General features: G+C 43.8%; 1 protein-coding gene across 2 annotated transcripts in view; it reads right to left on the reverse strand.

The window, feature by feature from the left end:
* Positions 1-12,775, reverse strand: part of zdhhc17 (zDHHC palmitoyltransferase 17) — a 142,775-nt gene that overhangs the window by 15,819 nt on the left and 114,181 nt on the right. The window contains exons 10-12 of one of the 2 annotated variants that reach the window (XM_080191447.1): positions 12,328-12,409; positions 4,422-4,484; positions 1,602-1,695 (exon numbers count right to left, since the gene is read on the reverse strand). In XM_080191447.1, coding sequence (XP_080047573.1) covers positions 1,602-1,695; positions 4,422-4,484; positions 12,328-12,409 — 239 coding nt within the window. Of the gene's footprint in view, positions 1-1,601; positions 1,696-4,421; positions 4,485-12,327; positions 12,451-12,775 lie in introns of both variants that reach the window. The other variant, XM_080191446.1, reaches the window with a different exon arrangement.

Here is a 12,775-nt window from a genome sequence, read left to right on the forward strand (position 1 = left end):
TGCTAAATTCTCCCTCCGTTAGAGTGAAGAAGGTTAAGAGGTGACCTAATTGAGGCATACAAGATGATCAGAGGGTGAGATAGGGTGGACAGTGAGAGCCTTTTTCCTCGGATGGTGATGGTTTACTCGAGGGGACATAGCTTTAAATTAAGGGGTGGTAATTATAGGACGGATGTCAGAAGTAGGTTCTTTACTCAGAGGGTAGTAAGGGTGTGGAATGCCCTGCCTTCTACAGTTGTGGACTTGCCAACTTTAAGAGCGTTCAAATGGTCAGTGGGTAGGCATATGGATAATATTGGAATAGTTTAGGTTAGAGGGTCATTAGATTCGCTCCACTGGTTGGCGCAACATCAAGGGCCGAAGGGCCTGTACTGTGCAGTAATGTTCTATGTTCTATTCAGTTTGCGGATGATACAAAGGTTGGTGAATTTGCAGATATCAATGAGGGCCATCAGAAGATACAGCAGGATATAGATCAGTTGGAGACTTGGGTAGAGAAATAGCAGATGGAGTTTAATCTGGACAGATGTGAGGTAATGCATTTTGTAAGGTCTAACACAGATAGGAAACATACAGTAAATGGACACTTAAGAGAATTGATAGGCAGGGGAATCTGGGTGTACAACTGCACAGGTCATTGAAAGTGACAATGCAGGTGGGGAAGGTAGTCAAGAAGGCATACGGCATGCTTGCCTTCATTGGCCAGGGCACTGAGTTTAAAAATTGGCAAGTCATGTTGCAGCTTTATAGAACCTTAGTTAGGCTGCACTTAGAATATAATGTTCAATTCTGGTCGCCACACTACCAGAAGGATGTGGAGGCTTTGGAGAGGGTACAGAAAAGATTTACCAGGATGTTGCCTGGTATGGAGGGCATTAGCTATAAGGAGAGATTGGACAAACTTGGTTTGTTCTCACTAGAATGACAGAGGTTGGGTGGCAACCTGATAGAAGTCTACAAGATTATGAGAGGCATGGACAGAGTGGATAGTCAGAAGCTTTTTCCCAGGGTGGAAGAGTCAATTACTAGGGGGCACAAGTTTAAGGTGCAAGGGGCAAGGTTTAAAGGAGATGTAAAAGGCAGATTTTTTTCACAGAGAGTAGTGGGTGCTGGAACCTGTTGCTGGGGGAGGTAGTGGAAGTGGATACAGAACTGAAAGCAGGTATGGTACTGTCATTTAAGGGGTGTCTGGACAAATACATGAATAGAATGGGAATAGAGGGATATGGTCCCTGGAAGGGTAGAGGGTTTTAGTTCAGTCGGGCAGCATGGTCGGTGCAGGCTTGGAGGGCTGAAGGCCTGTTCCTGTGCTGGAATTTTCTTTGTTCTTTGAACCCAAACAGGCACCAAAGTGTGGAGACTGAGGGAATTTCACAGTAACTTCATTGCAGCATTAATCTAAGTCTACTTGTGACTGATGAATAAACCTTAACTTTAAATATTGTGGGATGAGGCTTTTAAACACCACATGACTAAATGGCTTTTTTTGTGATGTACATCTATATAATCCTACTTTTGCTTCACCTTTTGTCAGTCCACTGGTGTTAGCGCTCTCTATGCTCCCCGAAATGCTTTAGGATCATTATAATGCAGAGACTTACCCACACAGTTACCAACCCAAGGGCAGTGATGATCGAACTTGGCGATGCATCTGTTGCACACAGCACAATGCTTGGACCGAACTGGTTTCTGAATCTGATCAGGAAACACAAAACCACTTTGAAATAGAGTTTGCACAGTTGAATGTTTTTACACCCATCAGGTATGTACGGTCATCAATCCAGATGGATGGATTTTTTGGGATTTTTAAAGATTAGTTTATGGGGCGTGGGCATTGACAATAAGGCCGGCATTTTTAGCCCGTCCATTCTTTGCTCTTCGAGCAGGTGGTGATGAATCATCTTCTAGGCTTCATCTCAGTAGCACGCTTGACCATTTAAGAGTCAGCCCAATTGATATGTGCTTGGTGAAAAGTATAGGCCAGGCGGGTAAAAGCAGCAGATTTCTTACTCTGAAGGACATTCATGAAACTGACGGGTTTTCATAGCAGTCCGTTAGGTTCATGATCACCATTACATAGAGTAGCTTTTTATTCCAGATTTAGGCCACAGAGGACTGAAGTGAGAGAAATCTCTTCATGCAGAAAGTGACATCTTCTACCATAAAAGTCTGCAGAGGCAAAGTCACTCAATAAATTTAAGGAGGGGATAGGTAGATTTCTCAACTCCAGAAGCATCAAAGGTGAGAGTGTGAACATAAGGACATAAGAAACAGGAGCAGGAGTAGGCCATCTAGCCCTTCGAGCCTGCCCCGCCATTCAATAAGATCATGGCTGATCTGTCGCTGCTCAGTTCCACTTTCCCGCCCTCTCCCCATAACCCTTAATCCCCTTGCCTATCAAAAACCTATCTACCCACGTCTTAAATATATTCAGTGAGGTAGCCTCCACCACTTCAACGGGCAGAGAATTCCAGAGATTCACCACCCTTTGAGTGAAGAAGTTCCTCCTCAACTCCGTTCTAAACTGCGCCCCCCTTATCTTGAGGCTGTGCCCTCTAGTCCTGCTGTCCTTTCTGAGCGGGAAGAGCCTCTCCACCTCTATCGTATCCATCATCTTTTATGTCTCAATGAGATCTCCCCTCATTCTTCTAAACTCTAACGAGTACAAGCCTAGTTTATTCAGCCTCTCCTCATAGTTCAACCCCCTCAACTCCAGTATCAGCCTAGTAAACCTCCTCTGCACTCCCTCCAAGGCCAAAATATCCTTGCGTAAGTGCGGCGACCAAAACTGCACACAGTACTCCAGCTGCGGCCTCACCAATGCCCTGTACAGTTGCAGCAAGACCTCCCTACTTTTATATTCAATCCCCCTTGCTATGAAGGCCAGCATCCCATTCGCCTTCCTGACCACCTGCTGCACCTGCAGGCTGGGTTTTTGCGACTCATGCACAAGGACCCTGAGGTCCCTCTGCACCGTAGCATGTTGCAGTTTCTCGCCATGTAAGTAATAGTCCTTCCTACCATTATTCCTACCAAAGTGGACCACCTCGCACTTGGCAACATTAAATTCCATTTGCCAGTTCCTGGCCCATTCACCCAGCCTATCTAGATCCCTCTGCAGACTTTCCACAACCTCCGCACAATTTGCCATTCCCCCAATCTTGGTGTCATCAGCAAATTTCGACACCATACACTCGGTTCCCTCCTCCAGATCATCTATATAAATGGTAAAGAGCTGAGGCCCCAGCACCGATCCCTGGGGCACTCCACTAGTCACCAACCGCCAATCCGAATAGCATCCATTGACCCCCACTCTCTGCCTCCTATTTGACAGCTAATCCCCTATCCACACTAACACCCTACCCCCAACTCCATGTCCCCTGATCTTCTGTAACAACCTCTTGTGCGGCACCTTATCAAACGCCTTCTGAAAATCAAGAAACACCACATCCACCGGCTCTCCTCTATCCACCGCCCTAAACACATCCTCATAGAATTCCAATAAATTCGTCAGACACGATTTCCCCTTAACGAAACCGTGCTGCGTCTGCTCTACCAAATAATTCTCCTCAAGATGCCTCGCTATTTTCTCCTGAGGAGAATTGTTTGATAGAGCAGGCGCAGCACAATTTCGTTAAGGGGAAATCATGTCTGACGTGTGTGGTAATGTGGCATTCAGACAGAGGATCAGCCATGATCATACTGAATGGCAGAGCAGGCTCAAAGGGCTGAATGGCCTACTTCTGCTCCTCTTTTCTATGTTGGTGTGCTTATTAATTGACTGAGTTTAAATTCCTCTCAATGCCATGCTGGAATTTGAACTTCTGATATCTTGTCTCTGCAGCATTTAGTCAGGGCCTCTCATTTAGTATAGTAACACACCCACTATGTTGTTGCTGTATGCACTGTCCTTTGTCCCAATCTTTGTGCCTTAAAGATTAAGCAAACAACCCAAGCCTTGGGCACAATAGTGAAAGCATTCTCAGGAGGGAAGCACTGGTTTGGAACAGGGCACGAGTACATGAATAGAGCCCAAGCCAATTACACAATTTATTTCAGTTTTCCAGCATCCACAGTATTTTCTCTGACACTCATATCTGATCTGATAAGGATCAGCTAGTTATCTAGTTCTATGAGTAATAGTTTAAAATGTTTCAATTCAAACACAAACACATTTAATATGCAGCTGATTTCCCATTTAAAATGTCAGAATTAAACAAAATATGTAAAAACTTGAGCTATCAGCAATTTAATTGTTTATTTAGATTACACAACTGATAAAGCAATTATACTTTTGTAAACTGTATGACATACTAGTTCAGCTTAGTTTTAGACCCCAGTGAGCATTTTAGGCTAGGGTGGAGAAAAGCAACTGAAGAATGGAACAGAAAAACTAAATGAAAAAGCAGGTTGTATCTTACCAAACAAGTGCTGCAAAATATACTAAGATCCAAGTGCCCAGATTCAGCAAGTTCCACTATTGTCTGTAATACAATAAACAGCAAAAATAAGTAATGTCTCACTCAACGCTTGAACTCCAAACTAGTCATGACATATAACCCAACAGCTGAACCAGTTCAAGAACAACTTTGATATATACAGCACCTTTTAAAGCAGTAAAATGTCAGAGGATACTTCACACAAAGATAATCAGACGAAAACAGAATCTGAGTCAGAGGAGACAAATGCTTAGTTAAAAAGATAGGTTTTAATTAAGCAGTACCTCAGGGGAAGTGGGAGAAGGGAAGAGTTTAGGGTGGAGTATACAGCAGAGGCAGCTAAAGCCACAGCTAACACAGCTGATGCTACCCAAGTTGAGAATGTACAGGAGTCTCACAACACCAGGTTGAAGTCCAACAGGTTTATTTGATAGCAAAAGCCACAAGCTTTCGGAGCACTTGCTGCTCCTTCATCAGGTGAGTGGGCATTCTGTTCACAACAGGGCATATAAAGGCACAAACTCAATTCACAAAATAATGGTTGGAATGCGAGTCTTTACAGGTAATTAAGTCTCAAAGGTACAGACAATGTGAATGGACAGAGGGTTAAGCACACGTTAAAGAGATATGTATTGTCTCCAGACAGGACAGTTTGTGAGATTTTGCAAACCCAGGCAAGTCATGGGGTTACAGATAGTGTGACATGAACCCAAGATCCTGGTTGAGGCCATCCTCACGTGTGCAGAACTTGGCTATCCGTCTCTGCTCAGCGGTTCTGCGCTGTCGTGTGTCGTGAAGGCCACCTTGGAGAACGCTTATCCGAAGATCAGAGGCTGAATGCCCGTGACTGCTGAAGTGTTCTCCCATAGGAAGAGAACAGTCTTGCCTGGTGATTGTCGAGCGGTGTTCATTCATCTGCTGTTGTAGCGTCTGCATGGTCTCCCCGGTGTACCATGCCTTGGGACATACACTGCAGGGAAGGATGTCCCAAAGCAAGGTACATTGGGGAGACCATGCGGACACTATGACAGCGAATGAATGAACACCGCTCGACAATCACCAGGCAAGACTGTTCCCTTCCTGCTGGCGAACACTTCAGCGGTCACGGGCATTCAGCCTCTGATCTTCGGATAAGCGTTCTCCAAGGCAGCCTTCATGACACACAACAACGCAGAGTCGCTGAGCAGAGACTGATAGCCAAGTTCCGCACACGAGGATGGCCTCAACCGGGATCTTGGGTTCATGTCACACTATCTGTAACCCCCATGACTTGCCTGGACTTGCAAAATCTCACTAACTGTCCAGTCAGGAGACAATACACATCTCTTTAACCTGTGTCGGTCCACCTCGTGTCCAACGAGGGGCATACACGCGATGGGTCGTACTGGGGCTGCTCTTAGTTGTTCGAGATTGGCCTAGTGCTTCATGTCGTTAGTGTGTGCCTAAACTGGACAAGATACTGGGCAAGACGACAGCTCAGTGACTATTGCTGATTGCTGTGCAGACACATGGATTTGGGCCGGTGTCTGTGGGAGTTTGCGCATTCTCCCCGTGCTTGCGTGGGTTTTCTCCGGGTGCTCCGGTTTCCTCCCACACCCCAAAGATGTGCTCTTAGGCTGACTGGCAGGAATAAATTGTCCCTAAATCAGTTTCCCTCAATCTGGATGGCCATAAAACATTAGATAGGGGTCATGGGTAGAGAGGTGGACTGGTGGTGTCGAGATGGCGGTGCGGGCTCGTTGGGCCGAAGGGCCTGTTTCCCGGGCTGATTTTGTTCTTTGTTCTTCCTTTGTGCTTAACCCTCTCTCTACTCACATTGTCTGTACCTTTGAGACTTGATTACCTGTGAAGACTCACATTCCAAACATTATTTTGTAAATTAGTTTTTATATGCCCTGTTTGTGAATAGAACTCCCACTCACCTGACGAAGGAGCAGCAAGTGCTCTGAAAGCTAGTGGCTTTTGCAATCAAATAAACCTGTTGGACTTTAACCTGGTGTTGTGAGACTTCTTACTGTGTTTACCCCAGTCCAACGCCGACATCTCCACATCATGATGCGCAGGAGGCCAGAGTTGGAAGTGTGCAGAGTAGGGCAGGGGAATTAGAGGTAGCAATGGGAAACATAGAACATAGAACACTACAGCACAAACACGCCCTTCGGCCCGCTAGTTGCACTGATCACTTCTATACCTACTAAGCCATAGGCCTATCTATAACCCCCAATCCCACTGGATCCCATATACTCATCCAGAAGTCTTTTAAAAGACCCCAGCGAGTTCGCCTCCACCACCACCGACGGCAGCCGATTCCATTCACTCACCATCCTCTGAGTGAAAAACTTACCCCTAACATCTCCTCTGTACCTGCTCCCCAGCACCTTAAACCTGTGTCCTCTCGTAGCGACCATTTCAGCCCTGGGAAATAGCCTCCGAGAATCCACCCAATCTATTCCTCTCAACATTTTATAAACCTCTATCAGGTCACCTCTCAACCTTCGTCTCTCCAGGGAGAAGAGTCCCAGTTCCCTCAACCTATCTTCATAAGGCTTGCCTCCTAATCCAGGCAACATCCTTGTAAATCTCCTCTGCACCCTTTCAATAGCTTCCATGTCCTTCCTGTAGTGAGGTGACCAGAACTGCACACAGTACTCCAAGTGGGGTCTGACAAGAGTCTTATAAAGTTGCAGCATTACCTCCCAACTCCTAAACTCAATCCCTCGATTAATGAAGGCCAGTACACCATACGCCTTCTTGACCACATCCTCCACCTGTGAGGCCGATTTAAGAGTCCTATGGACCCAGACCCCAAGATCTCTCTGCTCTTCAACACAGCTAAGACTCCTATCCTTGATATTGTATTCCTTCATCCCATTGGTCCTGCCAAAATGGACCACTACACATTTATCTGCGTTGAAGTCCATCTGCCACTTCTCCGCCCAGTCTTGCATCCTATCTATGTCCCGCTGCAACTTTTGACATCCAAAGTATTTGAAAAAATATTTTTTCTGCCATCCTAATTCAATTGTGTGGGAGACAAATGAAGGGACTATCTTACGAGGAAAGGTTGAGCAAATTGGGTCTATATTCAAATAGTGTTTAGAAGAATGAAAGGTGATTTGACTGAAACAAATAATCTGCCTTTATGGGGGAAGACACAAGAATATCCCAGAAATAATAGAGAACCAAGGGAATAGCAGGAATGAGGAATGAAAGAAATTAGTACGAGTAAAAAAGTTTTTGTGCAGAAATTAATGGGGCCGAAAGTTGTTAAATCCCCACGGCCTGTTGATCTCAGAGTGTTGTAAAGGTGGCTGTAGATATAGTCGATGCATTGGTGATCATCATTTAAAACTCAATGGGTTCTGGACCAGTGCCTGCAGTTCAGAAGATAGCAGATAAGAAAGGAGTGAGACGAAATAAGGACCTGTTGGTCTGACATCAGGATTAGGGAAAATACTAAAATCTATTACAAAGGATGTGAGAACCAGACACTTGGAAAATAATGGGAGGATTAGGCAGCATTAACACGGTTTTAAGAAAAAGAAATTATGTTTGAGTAATTCGTTGAACTTTGAAGATGTTAACAGCAGGGTAGATAGAAGAGAACCAGTGAATATCATGTGTTGGGATTTTCAGAAGGTTTCTGATAAAATCCCATATGGAGGTTCATTCGCAAAGCTAGAGCACTTTGGACAGGAAGTAATATACGGATGTGGACTGAGGATTGGTTAATGCATAGATAACAGTAGGACTAAACAGGTTAGGGTTGGGATTAGTGTTAGCAAGTTGGCAGGCTATGACTAGTGGGAGCAGGAATTGGTACTTGGGCCCTCGCTGTTCACAAATCTATATCAATCATTTGTCTTTGGGGACCAATTGTAATATTTCTAAGTTTATGACTGACACAAAACTAGATGGGAAAGTGAGTTGTGAGGATACAAAGAGACTTCAAGGGAATTTGGACAGGCAAAGTGAATGGGCAAGAACATGGCAGATGGAGTATAACACAGGTACAATACTGCAGCAATGTTGTGAAAGCATTCACGGTGGCACAGTGGTTAGCACTGCTGCCTCACAGGGACCCGGGTTTGATTCCCAGTTTGGGTCATTGTGTGGAGTTTGCACACTCTCCCCGTGTTTGTGTGGGTTTCCACTGGGTGCTCTGGTTCCATCTCACAGTTCAAAACACATGCTGCTTAGGTGCATTTGTAATGCTAAATTCTCTCTCAGTGTACCTGAACAGGAGCCGGAGTGTGGCGATGAGGGGATTTTCACAGTAACTTCACTGCAGTGTTAACGTAAGCCTACTTGTAACACTAATAAATAATTTAAACTAAACATTTGACTGGTGGTAGATAGATTTACAAAAATAGTTCCAGCAATGAGGAATTTCAGATTACCATCATGGACATAACAGGTTGAATAGACCATGAAGTCCAGTGGCTGAAATAATACCAAATACAGCCATAGGGAGGAGCTAAAACCTTACTTTCATTTGAGCAAAATTTCAATTGAAGGTGGTTACTTTGACAGCTATACACTTGTGCCAACAATACACCCAAGGTAAGAGAGATTACTGACTGAAAGATCCTCTAACCCAACTAGAACGTGCAAGTTATAAGATTTATTAAAGCACAAAATTTTAATTAACTAACAGGATTGTCGATCACAGACCTGTGTTCGATAAACACACAAAGGAATAGAAGGATATGGTGAAAATAGATGAACAGGGGAAGGGAGCAGGTTCATGCGGAGCTCAGAACCTGGCATGGTCCTGTTGGGCTGTATAATCTCTTTCTGGACTATTTCATCAATGCTCATGATGCTCACGAATGAAAACACTCAATAATTTCATAGCCCCTTCACAGGCCAAACATTCGAGGAGCTTCTAAGAAAACCTGCTGCTATATTCCAATACAAGACCTTTCAGAAAGATTGGCATTCCAGCAAGAAGTCGGTGGTGAGGGTGACACCTTTGCTTCTCAGATTAAACTGTCAATGGGATGTTTTTGAGCTGCAGGCACTGTTGTGATAGAGGGAATGTGTCACAAATTTGTGCACACAAAGATCCCACAACCACAAATGTGATAATGATTGGACAACACTTTTTTTAAAGCTCTGACAGACTCGAAACATTGGCTCTTTTCTCTCTCCACAAACTCTGTCAGACCTGCTGAGATTTTCCAGCACTTTGTTTTTGTTTCAGGTTCCAGCAACTGCAGTAATTTGCTTTTTTAGTTATGTTGGTTGATGGATAAACATGGGGAAAAACTCCCCCACTCTTCTTCAAATGGTGCAATAGAGGCAGCTGGAACTTCAGCTTTATGTTTTTTTTTAAATTTGTTCATGGAATGTAGGTGTCACTGGTAAGGCCAGCATTCATTGCCCATCCCTCATTTTCCTTGAGCTAAGTGGCTTGCTAGACCATTTCAAAGAATCGTTCAGAGTCAACTACTTTGCTGTGGATATGGAGTCACATATTACAGAGGAGGTGGTACTGGAAGTCTTAAAGCATGTCAAGGTAGATAAATCCCCAGGACCAGGTGGTGTATCCCAGGGGGCTAGGGAGGAAATTACGGGTCCCCAGCCGAGATATTTGAATCATCGACAGTCACAGGTGAGGTGCCTGAAGATTGGAGAGCGGCAAATGTTGTGCCTTTGTGTAAAAAGGGGTGCAGGGAAAAGCCAATGGACTACAGGCCAATGAGCCTCACATCTGCGCTGGGTAAATTGTTGGAAGGTATTTTGAGACACAGGATCTACAGGCATTTCGAGATGTAAGGAATGATTAGAGACGGTCAGCATGGCTTTCTGAGTGGAAAATCATGTCTCACAAATTTAGCTGAATTTTTTGAAAGACTAACCTAGAAGGTAGATGAGGGCGGTGCAGTTGATGTTGTCTACATGGACTTTAGCAAGGCCTTTGACAAGGTACCGCATGGTAGGTTGTTGCAAAAGGTTAAATCTCATAGGATCCAGGGTGAGGTATGTAAATGGATACGTTCTTTTTCAAATTGGAGGCCTGTGACCAGTGGTATGCCTCAGAGATCAGTGCTGGGTCCACTGTTAATTTGTCATTTATATTAATGATTTGGAGAGAATATAGGAGGCATGGTTGGTAAGTTTGCAGATGCAACCAAGTTTGGTGGCATAGTGGACAGTGAAGAAGGTTATCTCCAATTGTAATGGGATCTTGATCAATTGGGACAGTGGGCTGATGAATGGCAGATGGAGTTTAATTTAGACAAATGCGAGGTGATGTGTTTTGGTAGATTGAATCAGGGCAGGAATTACTCAGTTAATGGTAGGGCATTGGGGAGAGTAATGGAATAAAGAGATCTAGGGGTTCATAGCTCCTTGAAAATGGAGTCACAGGTGGACAGAGTGGTGAAGAAGGCATTCGGCATGCTTGGTTTCATCGGTCAGAACACTGAATACAGGAGTTGAGACGTCTTGTTGAAGTTGTACAAGACATTGGTAAGGCCACACTTGGAATACTGTGTACAGTTCTGGTCACCCTATTATAGAAAGGATATTATTAAACTAGAAAGAGTGCAGAAAAGATTTATTGGATGCTACCAGGACTTGATGGATTGAGTTATAGAGAGAGTCTGGATAGACTGGGACTTTTTCCTCTGGAGTGTAGGAGGCTGAGGGGTGGTCTTATAGAGGTCTATAAAGTAATGAGGGGCACAGATCAGCTAGATAGCCAATACCTTTTCCTAAAGGTAGGGGAGTCTAAAACTAGAGGGCATAGGTTTAAGGTGAGAGGGGAGAGATACAAAAGTGTCCAGGGGGGGCAATTTTTTTACACAGAGTGGTGAGTGTCTGGAACAAGCTGCCAGTAGTAGAGGCAGGTACACATTTGTCTTTAAAAAGCATTTAGATAGTTACATGGGTAAGATGGGTATAGAGGGAAATGGGCCAAATGCAGGCAATTGGGATTAGCTTAAGGATTTTTTTCAAAAAAGGTTGCATGGACAAGTTGGGCCTAAGGGCCTGTTTCCATGCTGTAAAGCTCGATGACTCCATGACACATGTAGGCCAGACCAGGTAAGGATGGCAGATTTCCTTCCCTAAAGGACATCAGTGAACCAGATGGGTTTGTACAACAATCGACAATGGTTTCATGGTCATCAGTAGATTCTTAATTCCAGTTTTTTTTAATTGAATTCAAATTCCACCATCTGCTGCGGCAGGATTCAAGTCCTCAAAACGTTAGCTGAGTTTCTGAATTAATACGACTAGACCATCGCCTCCCCTTGAAACACTGGCAACGAACGATACTGAATGACAGAGCAGAATGCTCCTGCCTCAATACAAGGATTAGTTTATAGTCCAGCTGGGGAGGCAGCCAAGCAATGAATGAAGATGCAAAGGCCATCTTTTCAATTAGGTGAATCAGGTAATTTTTTTAAAATAATTGCCAAAACATTGAAAAGTTGCTTAAATACTTGCAGTATTTCCAAGGTTAGCTTGATAACTTTTAAATATGAATTAACATAGCTGCTTAAATAAAACAGAATTGAAATAAGAAAGGTCTCTGTTCACTTTTGCGAGTTCAATTGCAATTATCAGCAGACAAAGAGAATGAACCAAGTGAAATATTGATGTTATTGTGACCCAACACTAAATATAAAGTTGCTTTGAAATGGAATCTACTTCTAAACAAGGTTGGGTTTAGTGCGTGGTCCAGTTTAATTCATACTGCTTTTTAACAGGATCTGAATTCCAGGAATTGACGACGTGCATTATTCAACTGCATGGCCAGTGAAGAAAGTGTGGGCCACCTTTAGAGTGACTAGGTGTTGACTCTTAACAGTCCTTGCATGGATCATAATGTAGGATTTAAAAGTGTAGAAACTGCAAACCATCATCTCCTTTTTACCTTCTTCTTTTGTTCTTCTGTGGCTTTGATGACTCCAGGATCCGATTTCCATGACTTTCCAAAATTGTAAAACAGTCCGACGCTATTGACAAGAAATGGGAGGTGAACAGACAGAACAGGAAGATGTTTTTTGGTGTTAAGGAACCAAAATTTGGAGCTGTAAAATTTATGCTTCCTTTCTAATACAATGAAGTTTTACAATGACTAGTTCCATAATATTAGCTTCCCATGTGTACAATACAGTTCCAGCCAGTCATTTCAAACTTGTTGATATCAACATCCCACGGTTACAGACAAAAATTAATTCTCAGTCTCTGCGAAGTTAGTTGATTATAAAGAGAGTGTAAGCAGATCCTAGGGCAGGGACCAGGACAAGATCACACCTTCACCATTTAACCAAATGGTCATGACACTGGACAGAACATTAAACCCAAATCATTTGGATAAA

Source organism: Carcharhinus amblyrhynchos, chromosome 6, assembly GCF_965287045.1.
Source record: "Carcharhinus amblyrhynchos chromosome 6, sCarAmb.v2.hapA, whole genome shotgun sequence".
Lineage (NCBI taxonomy): Eukaryota > Metazoa > Chordata > Chondrichthyes > Carcharhiniformes > Carcharhinidae > Carcharhinus > Carcharhinus amblyrhynchos.